The sequence below is a fragment of the Gobio gobio genome (genome assembly GCF_949357685.1).
Source record: "Gobio gobio genome assembly, chromosome: 10".
Lineage (NCBI taxonomy): Eukaryota > Metazoa > Chordata > Actinopteri > Cypriniformes > Gobionidae > Gobio > Gobio gobio.
Window position 1 is genome coordinate 3,119,044 of NC_137116.1, and position 17,119 is coordinate 3,136,162.

At 40.2% G+C, this 17,119-nt stretch overlaps 1 protein-coding gene across 1 annotated transcript in view; it reads right to left on the reverse strand.

Moving 5' to 3' along the window:
* Positions 1 to 1,402: 1,402 nt before the first annotated feature.
* Positions 1,403 to 17,119, reverse strand: part of opn7d (opsin 7, group member d) — a 108,568-nt gene continuing 92,851 nt past the window's right edge. Inside the window, exons 5-7 of the mRNA XM_079826877.1 lie at positions 13,623 to 13,761; positions 9,589 to 9,784; positions 1,403 to 4,429 (exon numbers count right to left, since the gene is read on the reverse strand). Coding sequence (XP_079683003.1) covers positions 3,932 to 4,429; positions 9,589 to 9,784; positions 13,623 to 13,761 — 833 coding nt within the window. The 3' untranslated portion in view covers positions 1,403 to 3,931. The remainder of the gene's footprint in view (positions 4,430 to 9,588; positions 9,785 to 13,622; positions 13,762 to 17,119) is intronic.

The window sequence follows — 17,119 nt, forward strand, 5'->3', positions numbered from 1 at the left end:
GATTTCACTGATTTTCCAGTTCCTGTTCTCCAGAATTGACCCTTCACTAAGTTCCGGCCCCTTGGTTACTGTCGCTCTCTCAGACCAAAGAGGTTTAATATATGGAGAAAGCTAATCATTAGCATTCGTATTCATCTCAATGACAGTTGCTCAGCTGGTGCATGTATGCGATTTTAAATCAACCAATACTGCATATAGGCACTCAGTTGTGTATATGTTGTTTTTTTTAATCACCTGACCAATAAAAGCCATGTGACTAACCGATCGGGAGCAGCAGGAAGATGACACCATGATAACGCTTGTTGGCTGATGCCTTCACAAGAACCCCAGCCAACATTTCATGGAAGGGTTAATGTAAGCATGATATGGGCTTAAGGTATGGGCCTTACATTGGGCTTATTCAGATGACCGACATGAAACCTTTGGACAAACACATATCTCAAGCCCATATCGTGCCAACATTGGCGCCACCATGAAATGTTGGCTGGGAACGTGCACAGTCCTAAACCCTTTAAGCTGTAATGTCAAAGTCAGCAGCCCTGGGATTTTTTTCTGAAGTCCATTTCAAGCTATTAAGGGCCAGATTGACTAAACAGGTCAAATTAGCGTTAGCGTCTAGCTTTAGGCATTCCTTTTTTATCAACTGTTAAATATGGGTAAGTTTAATTTTGAACAAAAAGCTGAGAAAAACACGTTTTTGTCAAAGACTACATCCAGATCAGATTCAGAACGATGATCAAACAGATGGAGTAGATTGAGTCCATCAACACCTCCAAAGCTTCACAGTCCTATAGTTTGTTCTGGGTCAACATTTCATTCAATAACATTATAGGCAGTTTTGATTTACTGTATATGATGTTTAATGTTGATGATCACGTTATTTTATATGCATCTGCTTACTACGGAAGCCCCGCAAAGTAGCTTCCGTAGCTTACATACACTCTAAAAAAAAAGGCTCGTAATCATAGGGGAACCTTTTTTAGTGCTATATAGCACCAATTTTGGTGCTTCAGTGGTTCTTCAGCGGTTCTTCAGAGGTGCTATATAGCACCTTAGTCAAAGAACCGGTGAAGAACCTCTGAAGAACCGCTGAAGAACCTCTGAAGAACCGCTGAAGAACCACTGAAGCACCAAAATTGGTGCTATATAGCACTAAAAAAGGTTCCCCTATGATTACGAGCCAAGAACCATTTTTGGTGCAATATAGAACCTTTTTTTTTTTAGAGTGTATGATCGCTTGTTTTTTTGCGTCTTCCTTGTCTTTGTTTTGATCAGGAGATTCTGTACTCATTCAGAAGATGCTTAATAGCGCCCCTTAGCATATAACAGTGAAAAAAAGGAAACACGGAAAATTTCGTGTTTGGCAGGGAAGCGTTTTCTCACAAATAACAGAAAATTCTTAACAGAAAAGTTAAAGGTGATTTTATTGCAGTTTTATTACAGTTTATTGTTCGTTGACTACTATGAGCATGTTATTTATGGGTTTAACTTAAAGGTGGGGTAAGCGATATTTGAAAAACTCTGTTTGAAAGTTTAGGGGGCGTATGATGGTAGAGGACAGAGAAAGAGCAAGAGGGAGATTTGAAGAAAGACTGTTGAAAGAGAGATGCCTGAGAGACATTACAAAAGCTCATAAGAATATCACTGGAAAATGAAGGGTTATGAACAGGAAGGAGCTTTAGGACCCACGTTAATATTAGAAAAGCTTCCCAGCGCTGGAGAGAGCTAAGCAGGAAGGCCTGAAAACAGACGAAGAGTAACACTGGTTTTGAGTGTCATTGTTTGTCTGGAGCTGCTGTGCTGTTGGCAACTAACAACCGACTCTTGCTTGTATTTCTTCTTGTGTACTGTACAGTATGGACATTTTTTGTGATTTCTTATAGTTCGTTCATCATTCCTTTTATTTTTCGTGAAGCAATTTTTTGTTCCGCTTCTTTCACTATAAATAGACATCCACTCTTGCATTGCGTGTGTAATGGAGGTCAGCTAGTGAGAGTTGTGCAGGCTGAGGACAGCGACAGAAGGCTGTGTGTACTGTTTAGCGTCCTTGTTAGTGCACTGCATGACAGCCTCGCATGCCAGCGATCGGGGTTCGAGACCAACTTGGAGCAGGCCGGTTAGGATTGAAGAGTGAGCTTTGTAGGCGGAGCAATGAAGAGAGGGGTGTGTTTGTTTGGGTTGATTTCAAATATCAACAATGTTCAGCAACAACTTAGAAATATCGCTTACCCTACCTTTAAGTCTAAATGATGGTCTACCAATCACCATCAAAACATTGATGCTCAGATCCATCAATCTCTTTCCAGCTCAACCTATAGTGAAAGTTTGGGGTGTGGATAGTAGGCAAAGCCAGGGGGTGTTTAGTCAGTGTGGGACGATGGTTGATGACTTACATGGGAATATAATTTCAGAAGTGCAAGCCAAAATTCAAATGACAAATTTGTAAATACAATTGATCTGAGACCAGATAAAAATCATGAGAGAGTGAGATTGCCCCCTAGTGACAGACCATTAAAATTTTGAAACAGCCATGACATAAAAGTCTTGTTTACTGAAATCATGTGACTTTGGCAGTTTGATTACAGCTCCAAATCCTCAGTCAAAACAAATGAGTCACAAAGGTTTGATGTTTCACGAAGCGTTCTTTCAAAATTGCCCATCACTAGTCTGGCATAATCTGTTATTTTACCGGAAGATCTAAAGTTATGATATGTTAAATAAAATTAGGAGGTCAAAACCCTAACCCTAACTAAAAAAGAAAAAAAAAAAGAAACATATTCATGGATGAATTATTCACAATAACATCAATAACATGCATTTAGAATATAGAAAATAAATAGGTTTTTATTTCATACCAACTTTAAAGTTAGACTAGTAGTTTATTCAACCACATACTTAATTTTAAACAAATTCTTAACAATTACTATTCAGATGTACTTTCTGAGGAAGGTTGATTTAACTTAAAAAGGAAGTTTGAGTCTACCTTTAAAAGAATTTGTTGGCACAACTAACTACGGAAGTTGCGAAAACTAAAAAATGCTTTGCAGCTGGTTGCCTTATTTAAAGGCCCACTGAAGTGCCTTGAAACGTGCAGCATTATTCAATGTGTTGACGTAATTTCCACTGAAAGAGGAAGACAGGGTGGGATCCGCTTTGTGCTATCGTGTATCTGGACTGGAGCAGACTGTGCGCGCTGCAGCGGTTTGCATGACACTAACGTGAAACCAGACTTCATTCTCCCCTATGAAATCATATTTACACTGTCTGAATGAATGTTTCCCTATCCCGCTATCCCCTATATAGTGCACTATGTGCCATTCACCATTTAGAAAACAGTAAATGTGTGAACAAGTGACCGTTTTCAGCCGCAGCTTCAGTGTCTATTTATAATGTAGGGGGCGGGGCTTCAGATTCTAGAGAACATTTGATTGGACAGAAAAGCTGATGAGATGCTGAAGTGCAGAGTGATGTCATCAAGTTCATTGATCCATATTGGCAGAAGTGAGAGACTGTAAGTTTTGAATGCGTATATCTTCTAAATGCAAATTTGCATGCTAGCTTATAGCTAACAGTAAGGCTAACATATTCATACTAAGAGGGAAACAACTATGATTTGGATTTTTGTTTTTTAACTTTAACTAATCTTTTTTGCATATTTCTGTGAACAGATTTTCAGTGAAAGAGCACAAGCTAGTCTGATGAAATGGTGGACGGCAACAGCTGCTATGGTAAGATTGGTCAGTAACCTTTTAAGGCGGGACTTTGTGCAGGGTCAATTGTTTTGCAGTTCTAATACATGACATCAGTGTTTTCTGATCACAGCTTGTCTGACAAATTTGTCTCTAGTGGCCAGAATTTTCATTTGAGGCTGACCATTCATCTATTCCTTAAATCCGTTTTCATGCTGGCACGAGGAGAGCCTACAGGGCCTTCACAGAAGGTCAGCTTGCATCTTCTCCGGCATCTGACTCACAGTCACCTCGCTGTAGGATGTACCGATCAGCACACAGGCAGTCCTTTGAGGTGTGGCCTTTTGACATTGAGGGTCCGCCTCAGTGCAATGAAGACAAGCCCCGTGACTGTCTGCCAGGCCATTGGAGAGGCGAGTGGAGTGGCTAGCATCCTTGTTGCAGCGTAGAGATGTTTGCCGTTGAAGATCCTTCTCTCCAGGCACAGGGCTTCCCTTACATGGGCTGGAACAAATTCGTCTGCGAATCTGAGCTGTGTCCCTACTCAGAGATTTACGAAAGTTGGGCTTAAATACCAGGTAGACCACAGGGTTGTAGATGGTGGAGGATTTGGCAAAGATAGCTGCCAAAGCAAAGGCTATAGGTGGGACATTATTGGCTTCTCCAAATGCCGCCCACATTGCCACAACAGCATAGGGGCTCCATGCGATCAGAAAACCAATGCATACAGCCACAGAGAGCTAGAAGAGAAACAAAAATAACTCATTTCTACATGTTCTGGAGAAAACGTCTAAATGGGTCATTCTTCATTTGTGGTAACAGATGGTGTCCCTTATCTTTGCTACAGTATATTTAACATGTCTGTAGTGTTACCATAATGAAAATTGATACTTTAAGTAAACAGGGAAATATATTTTAAGTACTTATTGTTTATAAAGGTTATTGAAAGTGACGGTTACTCTTCTTTCTTAATAGTTTCCATATATTTTGCTAGTGTTTTGACAATATCATGTTTCACTCTTTATTAACTTATGGTGCTTGCATATATTAAAAATTTTGAATTAAAATTATTTTTATAGTGATATGTGATGGCCAAGTATGGTACAGTTAACCCATTCATGTTAGTAGTGAGTAGTGAACACACTGCAAACTGTAGACACACACACCCGGAGAAGTGAGCAGCCCGGGGAACGTTTGGAGGTTAGGTGCCTTGCTCAAGAGCATCTCAGTCATTTCCTTTATTGAGAATCGCCACAACAGCCTAGTGTCATGGATGGGGTAAGGGATGAATCGAGGACTCAGAAATGCTGATATAAAGGGCTTTTTATTTAATAATAAAAAATAAACTGGGGGGGGGGGGGGGGGGGGGGGTCAAGACGCGAGGCACTGCGCAACGATCCAGCACAGAATTGCAAACACAAGGGGAATAAATAGGGAGCAAACAAAAGAGGGTAAGGAGGGAAGACAGGTGGGGCAAATGAACCAATAGTTCGACAATAGACATGAGAGCACATGGCACAAAGAAACATATGACAAGCCATGTGCTCAAACAAAACATGAACACACAGCCAATAAGAACTCATAAGCCGTGTGCTATAAAACACAAGACAAAATTTAACATGAAATGAGCATTCGCTCGTTCTCGTGCGCTCTGTCTTATCGCGTGAGCGTGCGCTCTTCTGTCCATGTGTGTTGTGTTCTGTGTAGCACGTGGTTGTGTTTATATCGGCCGCATGCTACACAGAAAACAACACACATGGACAGAAGAGCGCAGACTCACACTACAAGACAGAGCGCACAAGAACGAGCGAATGCTATAGAATGCTATGCACAATAGACAGAGGTGTCAAAAGTATTCACATTCATTACTCAGGTAGAAGTATAGATACTAGGGTTTAAAAAGACTTCTGTAGAAGTTGAAGTATCAACTCAAGCTTTTTACTCAAGTAAAAGTGTAAAAGTACTGGTTTCAAAACTACTTAAAGTATAAAAGTAAAAGTAATGTAAGGGGAAAAAATGCCATTAAAGGGGTAGTTCACCCAAAAATGAAAATTCTGTCATCATTTACTCACCCTCAAGTTGTTCCAAACCTGTATGAGTTTCTTTGTTCTGAAGATATTTTGAAGAATGTTTGTAACCAAGCAGATAGAGCAACCATTGACTGCCATAGTAGGGGCAAAATGCTATGGCAGTCAATGGTTGCATATAATCTGCTTGGTTACAAACATTCTTCAAAATATCTTCAGAACAAAGAAACTCATACCGGTTGGAACAACTTGAGGGTGAGTAAATGATGACAGAATTTTCATTTTTGGGTGAAGTATCCCTTTAAGGACAAAAGATTAGGCCGCGCCACAGTGCATACCCCACCTCCTCAAAAAACATTTTTCTAAAGGCCATAATGACTATAATGTTATATTAAAAATTTAATGTTGAAATTTTTTAGATGCATAGGCTACCCGTTTCAGCTGCATATATTCCCATTGAAAATCAACGCATTTTATGACAATGCAAATACATTTAAGAACCATATGAGTACTACTGAGCAAAAAGTCGAAATTCAGAGGCATGTTATCAATAACCATTATTTGAATGTGTGATCAGTGTGGCCAGATTGGGTTGACGATTTCCAGCCCAAAAACTCACCAAATAAACATTTATATTCAAAAAATGGTTATTGATAACATGCCTCTGAATTTTGACTTTTTGCACCTTTACAATACTTATAGGCAACTAGTCACTCCAAGAAAAATCCCAAAACTTTAACTGCCAAAATAATTTGATATTATTTTATTGCCATTACAATCAATGTTGATAAGTAAGTTACCATTTTATCTCCTTAAAACATAACATTGATGATACAAAAAATTCCTAGTAAAACGGATCAAATATGACTGTGTCCAGGTAGAAACTGTCAAAACGGCAATCCCTCAGAAAAACACAATGTCAACAGTAAGAAGCTAATTTATGTGCAAAAAGTGCCCAATATAGAGATTGGAAAAAGCAATGTAATAAACAGGTTACATGTAAAAATAACAACAATGCGCTTACCACTGTTGCACTTTGCTTTGACAAAACTACAGTACGTCTTTTGTGAAGTACATGGCACATGCACTTAGTACAGTCAACACGGATTAATCGTTTATTTAAACCTCTTTCAGCAGCTGTAGGGTTGAGTTGCAGATGTCCTAAGTGTGTATATGACGATGGACAGGAGTCACGGTTATATTTATAAAGAGTCTTCGAGTCACAGGTGTAATTCACGTTTGAGAGTTGAGTCACTCTCCCACTCTTTACTGTAGATACAACTTACTGTGTATTTATGCCACTGGCATAGCGATCACTGGAATATACTAGAGGTGGGCAGATCGATACTAATATCGATAATATCGATACCAACGTTGGTATCGGTATTGATTGATACCAACGTGAAAATATCGATACTTAAGTTTCAGTTTCTCTCGTTTTGCGACCTGGCCGTGTTTGTCAAAATGCTGCTGCTGTCACAGAGCAGAGCAAGCTCTCAAGAGTGCTGCTCGTGCCCGACACTGCTCTCCTCCCCCTCTCCTGTGTTGTACCGTCACGTGACTCACCACTAGCGCTACCACCAGCAGTCAGCAGTCAGTCAGAGGCGCAGAATGGCAGCAGAGAGAAAGAGGAGCATTGTATGTAAAACTTTGTGACTTTCTTTATTTAAGAAAAAAATCCTGAAAAGAAGTGCACTAAAGAGGAGAAACATTTTTTGTTAACATGCTACTTGAAAAGAGAATTTGTTTTTACATTTTTTATATTTGTGAAGTAATCATTTTGTAACTTTGTTTATTTAAATAAAACAGAAGTAACCAAAAGTTGTTTCTGAACAAAAGCTTTTGTAGTAGCCTACTGATTAATAACCCAAAATGCAAATCACAAAAACAAATTAAAAGTCATGAAAATTCATTTAGATTTAGGTTGAAGACGCATCCACCTTAATTATTAAAAAGTATCGATATTGGTATCGGTATCGGCGATACTGGCCCTGTATTTACTTGGTATCGGATCGATACCAAATCTAGCGGTATCGCACACCTCTAGAATATACAGCTACGAGTTATCACGCTAAAAACCCGGCTAAAGGCATGAATGAGCTCGTCTGCCTGCTGATCGCTGATTGGCTGAAAGTGCGTGCTCTCGTCGGCGAGAACCCGCCCTATCTGGCAACATGGTGTGTGATTTGTGCAGGTGCAGGCGTGATTGATCGCGTACAACCCAATAGGGTGTCGGAATGGTTTGTGTTTATCCTTCTCATCCAACCACAATCAAATTCACTCTATCCGGATGGCGCGATTTATCTGGATACAGTGGATAGTTTTTTTTTTTTGACGTCAAGCCGGAATGAAAACATGCCGTTATGGAATAGGAGTAACGAGGCTATTATTAAAATATAAGGAGTAGAAAGTACAGATAATTGCTTGTAAATGTAAGGAGTAGAAGTAAAAAGTAGGCTGAAAAATAATTACTCCAGTAAAGTATAGATACCCAAAATTTCTACTTAAGTAAGGTAACGAAGTATTTGTACTTCGTTACTTGACACCTCTGACAATAGAAGACAAACACGCGGAGCATGAATGACCGAATCCCAACACAAAACCGAAACCAAACTAGACCGAAGTGCTGGGATCCGAACACCACGCCCCACACACAAAACTCACAAGGACAGAAGAGCACACAGCTCGAGCATGCTCGAAGCTGCGCGCTCACACAAGACAAACAATACAGGAGTGTCAGGGCTCTGACACAAAACCAAGAGTGAGCAGAACCCTGACACCTAATGGTTCATTACTTATGATATAGTAAATAATGTTATAAATACTTCCACAATACCCACTGCCTTTGAAACTAGCACAATGATGGCGTTCATTTTTCATTTTACCTCGAAAGACATTAACACCATAAATAAAAACATGATTTGTCAACAGGATTTCGTTAAAAGTACTTGGAACTTGAATTGTCATTAAGCTTTCATTTTGAATTAAATGAATGAATTAGCAAATGAAAACTATTTTAAAAACCATATCAATAAAGTATATTATTGAAAAGAATGAGAAAAATGTTGACAAATTTCTGCCTCTCATTTGTCACTCCAAATAGAGAATGACCCTATATACACACAGATTAAAAATCTTCACTGACTCTGCATGTCATTACACCAAGTCCCTTAAGGTAGGGATCGATTCTAATTCTCAGTGTTAAGCGTGATTCACAGCCATTACATATCACAAACCCAATCCTTGATTCCTTACTGGTTAACTACTTCAAAAAATGCTCCCACACTATACTTTTCTTTCCTTCCTTCCGTTTGTTTTATGCTTAAACAAGTGGACCCCGTAACTGCATAGCTTAAAAAGAGTCTGCACATTAGTTCCTTATGAAAAAAATAAGCTTTAAACATGAATATTTCCATCATTATGTTGGAAAACACTTTTATCAGAATAATTTCTGTTAAGCTTGTGTATATGTTTTCCTTGATTGGATTTCTCTGAGGATACGTTGTTGTTGTTGAAAACGAAAGTAAAAGAGTGACGCATGTTGCGTTTAACCGTGAAATGAGAGTTGTGTGTCTTTAGTAAAATCAACACATTAATGTCTCAGCCGCGACCCACTAGCAATTAATTGGAAAGTTATTTTTTATTACTTGGCCCTCCTGCACTGATTCGCTAAGCGATCTCTCTCACGACAAGCTCCGATGGCAATTCGAAATGCAGAAATAGCGTCAGTGTCCAACAAGAGCCAACCGTGCAGAACACACCAAAAAACGAAGACAACCGACGCTCAAACAAGGCCCAACATTGCCTGACAGCCGACCGTTGGCTTGGTGTGTCCCGGGCTTTTAGCATTGACTCTGTGATGTTCCTCTCACCTTTACAATGAGGATGTGTGCATTTGTCGTCTTGGTCTGTGGCGACACGTGTTTCTGTACTGCCTGCCGAGACTCTCGTACGGTGATGAAGATCAGGATGTAGGAGAGTAGGATGATGGTAAGAGGCAGGGCATAGCAGAAGAGGAACAGGCAGATAATATAGGACATGGATAGAGCGTCCTGGCCTGGTGCATACCTGAAATAGAGATCAGGACATATCATGGTGATGGTAATCAGGTGCACCGCTAGAGATTCTGACCCCCCTGTACAGTTAATTGCCTCTGGCTGTAATCACGGATCACTGAATACTGATCGTCTGATCAGGGCCCTAAGAGTCGTCCCAACCTTTCTCTCCATTTCACTGCCCCTGATATGCCCTTGTTCACATGCCCAGTTTGTTAGTGTCACTGGGTCACCTGACTGAGACTGAGATTTATTGGAGGTAAATGAGCTACAGGCCCAGTGGCGTAATGAATAAGGCACTTGCAGCCTACACCAGCGATTGTGGGTTTGAGTCCAATCTGGAGTGGGTTTAAGCAGAGTGATTAAAGAGCATAATACAGAAATTGATTAAACAAAACCGTCATCTTTTAAGATTTTTTTTACTTAGATACCCTTCAAGCAGAATAGTACAGTGGGAACATGCTGGGCCCATAACCCAGAGGTCGATGGATCAAAACCATCTTCTGTTACTACCTTATATGGCATAAAAATGCCCAGACCCTTAATAAGGATTGAATTCCACTGTACACAAAATCCTGGAACTGATGCAATACTGCATTAATGTTCTGAGAAGTTGTTGAAGTAGCTATTCATCTAGGTCAACTCAAGTCCTCGGGACTCACCTCCCTGAAAGTCTGAGATGTTTTTCTATTTAACAAGCTGATGAGTTAAATTAGCGAGTTTTCAATTAATGAGACATGTAAAACATTCAGGGGGAGGGTCCTGAGGACGGGAGTCGAGAAACACTGATCTAGATAACTATGTTTGTTGTCCTTGTTCAAATGCCCAGTTTGTTGGTGTCTCTGGGCTACCTGACTAAGACTGAGAATCATTGGAGACAAATAAGCCAAATAACGGATAAGGAACTTTTCTCCTAAGCCAGGAGGGTTTGAGTTCCATCTGGCGTTTAAGCAGGGCCCATATAACATGCCCATCACTTGATTCGTCTTGGTTAACTATTTCAGTAAAACGCTCCCACACAGTACTTTTCTTTTCTTTCCTTCATTTTTTGTTTTTAATTCTCCTTTTCTAAATTTCTCTCATATTTTACTGTGAAATGAGAGTTCCGTGTCTTTATTAAAATCAACACATTAATGTTTTATCTGTCATCGACCCGCGACCCAAGTTTGTTTTTGCCAAACCTTATCTATGAAAAAGAAACAGTAATGTGGGCCTAAACACAAGCTGTTTTGAAGACAACTGGGTATGGGATCTGATTTAAGGTGAGCAGAGTGGCACAGCGAAAGTGTGCTAGGCCAATAACCCAGAGGCTGATGGGTCAAATCTGCTTTGAATTATTTTCCTTATATGGCCCAAACCCTAACTACGGAGCAAATTCTTGAGCTAGTGTTAACTACACACCTTATTTTAGGTATTTAACCAAAACCCATGAATACAAACCTGTTGACATTGGGATGATGGAACCAGAAGTGCAAAAATGCTTACACACTTCCAGGTTTCAGGACTCATTCCCCAATAATTCTAAGTCTCAGTCAGGTTGGCTCAGTGACAACTGCTGTGCATTTGAACAAGGCCAGCAAAAACATTTTGTCATCTGGGTGAATGAGCACTTCAACAGCTTCTCAGAACACTCATGCTGTATGCATGGATGCCCAGTGATGTTTCTGGATATCTGAAGGTTCCTGCATAATTCAGCTCCAGCCCTAACACACCTGAAACAGCTAGATTTTTTTCAGGATTATTAGAAACCAAAGTGTGTTTGGTCAGGTAAACTCTGCAGGATGTTTGGACACCCCTTAAGCAATATGCTTTGTGTTTTATGCCTGATCTATGGAAAATACTTCTTATTTTGGATTGGGTACTTTAATTATGAAGATGATCGTAGCCGAGGATTGTTTCTATCCAGGACCTCAGCCTCTAGGCCCAGCATGTTTCCACCCACCCCAAATGGGTCTCAAACCCACAATCCCAAGTTTAGGAGGCCAGTGCCTCATCCATTTATGCCACTAGGGCTGTTGCTCACATGCTTCCAATAATTCCCAGTATCTGTCAGATGGCCCAGTGAAACCAACAATCGGGATATATGAACAAGGCCAACAAACACTGTCATCTAAGTGAATGGCTACTTCAACAGATTCTCAGAACATTAAGGCAGTATTGCTATAGTTCCAGGACTAAAAGTCTTTGTGTTTTACATCTAAACCGTTGAATAGAGTACACTACACACTAAAACACAAAGACTCTTATCCAGGAGGAGGTTTGGACACCCCTGCTATAGCTATATGGGTGCCCAAACCTGTTCCTGGAGAGCAAACTTCCTGCAGAGTTCCTATCTGTAACATCTGTTTGCGATCAGCCCCGACAAAGCATTGCAAAAAGTTCAATGCTGACGGTTCTGATGACGCAAGTGTTGCAACTATGGCAGCTGAGAAGGCCATTCTTTATGTTCTTTTTGAAGAATTTTCAGAGCCTGATGAAATCGGTATGATAACGTGTTTAATACTGCAAAATACGCTCAATGTTACAGTCACTTTCCTTGCCATCCAGAATAAAAAAGAACATCCCAATCGAGTGAAGGGATTTGTGGAAACTGTGGTTCCTAATTATTGTGATCCATAATCTGCCTCGCATTTCAGGATGAAAAGACAAACATGCCTTCCAATATCTTCAACTGTTGCATATACAGAGCTGCAGCAGACACATTTGTAAACAACTTTACTTGGACCTTGTGGTTTATATACATGTTGCTACTGATATTTTTGACACACCCACCAAACAAGGGAAAACGTATCCCAAACTCCCTTGCACACCATTGCACCGTTTCCAAGAAACATGTTGTTTAACCCGGAAACCGTAGCAAATCGTTGTGCACCGTTTGAGCTTGAACGTGCCCCCCTTAGCTGGTTCAGGTGTGTTTGATTAATGCTGGATCTAAATTTTGCAGCAGACCTCCAGGAACAGCATTGGGAAAATGAACCATGGTTTTACTACAAAAAATAAAAAAATAAAAAAATATGGTTATTATAGTTAAACCATGGTAACCACAAAAGAACCATGGCTTTGCTACTCTAACCATAGTTTAACCATGGTATTTGTGGTAAAACTGTGGTTATATAAATGGTAATCAATAAGCCAAAAAAAAAAACATGGTTACTACACTTAAAAACCATGGTTAATTTTCTTAAGGGAAATGTTCTGAGAAGCTGTTGAAGTGTGCATTCACCCAGATGACCAGCATTTGTCACTGAGCCACCTGACTCAGACTTAGGGGACAAATAAGACACAGCCTAATTTCCTCTCTACACTCCATCCTATAAACAAACAAAATCTAAAAATAAAATCCTTAAAAATAATGTTTTTTTTTTTTGTTGTTAGAGTGCAGCCATGTGAGCTCAATAGAACACAGTGCATTAGATCACTTTAAAAAGTGTGTCATTGTTTGATGTTAAAACAATTTATCATATCCCAGTTAAGTTGAAACTATAAATACGCCATTTGTAGGATGACTTCTCAAAGAGTGAAAAGTACAATGCAGTTCTGTTGCTCTATAAAAACTATCAAAGTGATCACATTTACAATTTTCCCTTGGCAGATGATAAAACAGACAAAACATTTTTTCATTTTGATTTGGGCCAGTAAGCAATAACCCAGAACACACTTAAAAATACTCAGCACACCTAAACAACTGCAATGTCCAGGCAATCACCCAGGCAATCACACAATACACCTTAGTATTGCGACAGCAAGCGCTGATGCCACTAATGGTGTATAAATTGCACACACCTGGCTTGCTATGGCTGGTTTTCTGAGAATCCTTTAGTGTTTCCATTAACATCCTCCCATGCACTTACCAGTCTATGCAGCATGCTGTCCCATAGGGTTCAGGGCCATAGCGGCCCCAATTTACCAAGGGACCTATAGCAAACACCATGGCATAGCACCACACCCCCACAATCATCAGACAGGCATGAGAGTAGGAGAATTTGTTTCCTGTTAAAAGAAAGCAAACACATATAAACATTAATTTAGCACAAAGTATTGATTGATCACATACAAATTTTTTGGTACTGTGTTGGGGAATGTTACAGTAAATAGACATTGAAAACTGAAAATGTATGGACTTTGAAAACAAAGCCTCTTTTTAGAAGATTTTTATTAACAGTAAACGTTTAGAATCACACCACTTCCTGTTACCCTAATCCATTTATTTCCCACATGCTCTTAAGAGGGAAGTATTCTGTACCAATAAAGCTATGCTGTGGTAAAATGAGTTATCAGACATCAGTCATCCTTATTCTTACAATGTTGTCAAGAGTACACAAATAAAATGTTTTTTAAATGCTTACCTTTTGGAAAGGTGACCACTGAACATCAAAGTCATAAACAATAGTGTGGCAGGGTAAGGGTTTATGTATTTGTATAGGCCCATACCCAGAAACAAGTTAGCATTTTAGCACTTCTGGTTGCATTGTCCCAAAGTCAATGTTTTTTTGTTTTGTTTTATGTTTTAATTTAATATTTAATCAAAATAACTCGTGAGGGTGGGACAACCTGTCACTCACATGAGATCACATGATCATCGGATACTGTATAGATCATAATAAGGAAGTAACAAGTATTGCAACTTCTGTTTCAAGCCGACTTCATGTTTTATTCTACCACATAAAATACATCAGTAATTGTATTTAGGCATTAAAATTCATAAAAGGTGTGTTCATTTCTGAAGATTATCATGAACAAAACGTGTAAGAATCATAAACTTTAGTTGAGTTTATTTTCTATAATAATCCATAAAAGGCCAATGAAAAAGAAAAATGAAAACCCAATTGGGATTTTGTCAAGGAAACAAGAGTGAAGCCAACTTACAGGCTGACCTACAAAAATCACTGCAGCACTTTATAGGATCTGCCAAAGCAGTTCTGTAGGCTTACCTTTTAATGGTAACCTTGGAATATCCTTAAATAGATGTATAATGGTAAATTGCTGAATCTATAGACAGTCAAATTAAACATTAGCATCAACATAGTAGCTTAACATATTTCTAGACTATTAATTAGTCTGCTGGCTTGGCCTATACTCTACACAAGCCATTTACTCTACAAGTATTCACAAATCCTTAACACAGACATCTATCTTTACAAGGACCCATTTGATTGGGTGGACCCAAATATTTATGACACCGTAGCCAGAGTGTAAAATGTAAAACAATCTAAAATTATTAGCAGAGCAAAGAGTACTGAGCAACTGCATTGAGATGAATGGGTGAATGCACTACTTGGTTACCCCCTACACTGCTTATAAGTTTAGTTTATTAATTTATAAAGCACATTTAAAAACAACAGATGTTGAAACCAAAGTGCTGTACAACAAATTAAAACAAACTTAAAACATACACTATATTGCCAAATGTTTTGCCTTTACATGCACATTAACTTTAATGACATCCCATTTTTAATCTGTAGGGTTCCATATGGAATTTTTGACCATTCTCCTCTCTAATTCATCCCAAAGGTGTTCTATCGGGTTGAGGTCAGGACTCTGTGCAGGCCAGTCAAGTTCCTCCACACCAAATATCTCTCATCCGTGTCTTTATGGACCTTGCTTTGTGCACTGTCGTGTTGGAACAGTAAGGGGCCATCCCCAAATTGTTCCCACAAAGTTGGGAACATGAAATTGTCAAAATTGTCAAAATGTATTGGTATGGTGAAGCATTAAGAGTTAATTTCACTGTAACTAAGGGGCAAAGCCCAAACCCTGAAAAAACAATCCCACACCATAATCCCCCCTCCACCAAACTTTACAATTGGCACAATGCAGTCAGGCAAGTACCGTTCTCCTGGCAAGCCCCAAATCCAGACTCGTCCATCGGATTGCCAGACAGAGAAGCGTGATAGAGTCCAATGGCAGTGTGCTTTACACCACTGCATCTGACACTTTGCATTGCACTTGGTGATGTAAAAATTGGTCTTCAAAGAGGATTTAAACATAGAAATAGAAGGGGGAGATCTTATGTGACGGGGAAGACTATTCCAGAGCCTAGGAGCAGCCACAGCAAAAACCTGGTCAACTTTAGTTTTAAAATGAGAACGAGGGACTGAGTAGAAATTGACCAGAAGAGCGAAGAGATCGGGAGGTAGTATGTGGAGTGAGGAGATTACAAATATACTGGGGAGCACGACCATGTAAAGCTTTAAAAACAAAGATCAAAATCTTAAAACCAGCACGGAACTTGATTAGTAGCCAGTGTAGAAAGGCGAACACTGGAGTAATGTGCTCATGTTTTCTAGAGCCAGTCAATAATCTGGCTGCCGCATTTTGCACCAACTGCAACCGTTCTAGAGAAGATTTATGCAAACCGAGATAGAGTGAATTGCAGTAATCCAACCTTGATGTTATAAAAGAATGAATGAATTACAGTTCCCTTTCGAGGGAACTCGCACTGCATCGGAACGACGCTTTGGGGATGCTCCCTTAGCATCAGCGAATCTGAAACCAGAATGCCAACTAGGCCAATCCGATTGCCGTGTGTGATGACGTAATCGTGACGGCATACCCGGAAGTATAAAAGGGGAGCTGTAACGTAATGGCGTCAGTTATCGCTCTTCAGCATAGCGCTCTGTGTAACAAAACTGTCTGTCTATTTATTGTTGTACGTCAGTAAAAAAGTGTGTGAATGATGGAGTGTGAGAACACTAGAGAGTTTAAGCAGTGTGTGCATCCTTGCCCTCGCTACATGTCGGGCTCGGATACACACCTGCTGTGTGTGCACTGCCTGGGCGTTCAGCATGCTCGAGCGGCTCTCGAGGGAGCCGCTTGTGAGCATTACAAGAAGCTGACGCTCAGGGTGCTCCGCTCTCGGCTGGCCGTGCTCGATGAGGCCGGCCAGCCTCGTGAGCCCCGTGGATCGGTCCCGCATCCGCCGAGGCGGTGCGGCGAGGCTGGTCATGGGGCTCACGGATGGACTGTCAGCGGGACTGGGACTGCTGAGGCATCTTCCCAGTCTTTATCTGACAATTCAGATGTTCTCCTTCCCCATGTGGAAGCCCGCGCTGCGGCTTCTTCCCCCGGGGCGGAGGACCCGATGTGTGAGCGGTCTGATTCTGAGGAATTAGACGTGCTCAGCATCGAGGCAGTCGAAGTTATAAGCACTTCTTAAATATGCAAGATTTCATCTCGCGATTGCTGAAAAAAAGGCAGCGCGCAGGTTATGGGTCTGCAATTAAAGTGAACACACGCGATCGGTGTGCATGAGATACTGGTTGGCTTAACGGCGAGTCCGTATAGTACGTTAAATCAGTATTGTCTGATATGACTGCATTTAAGTCTGAGGATTTAAATGAGATATGGT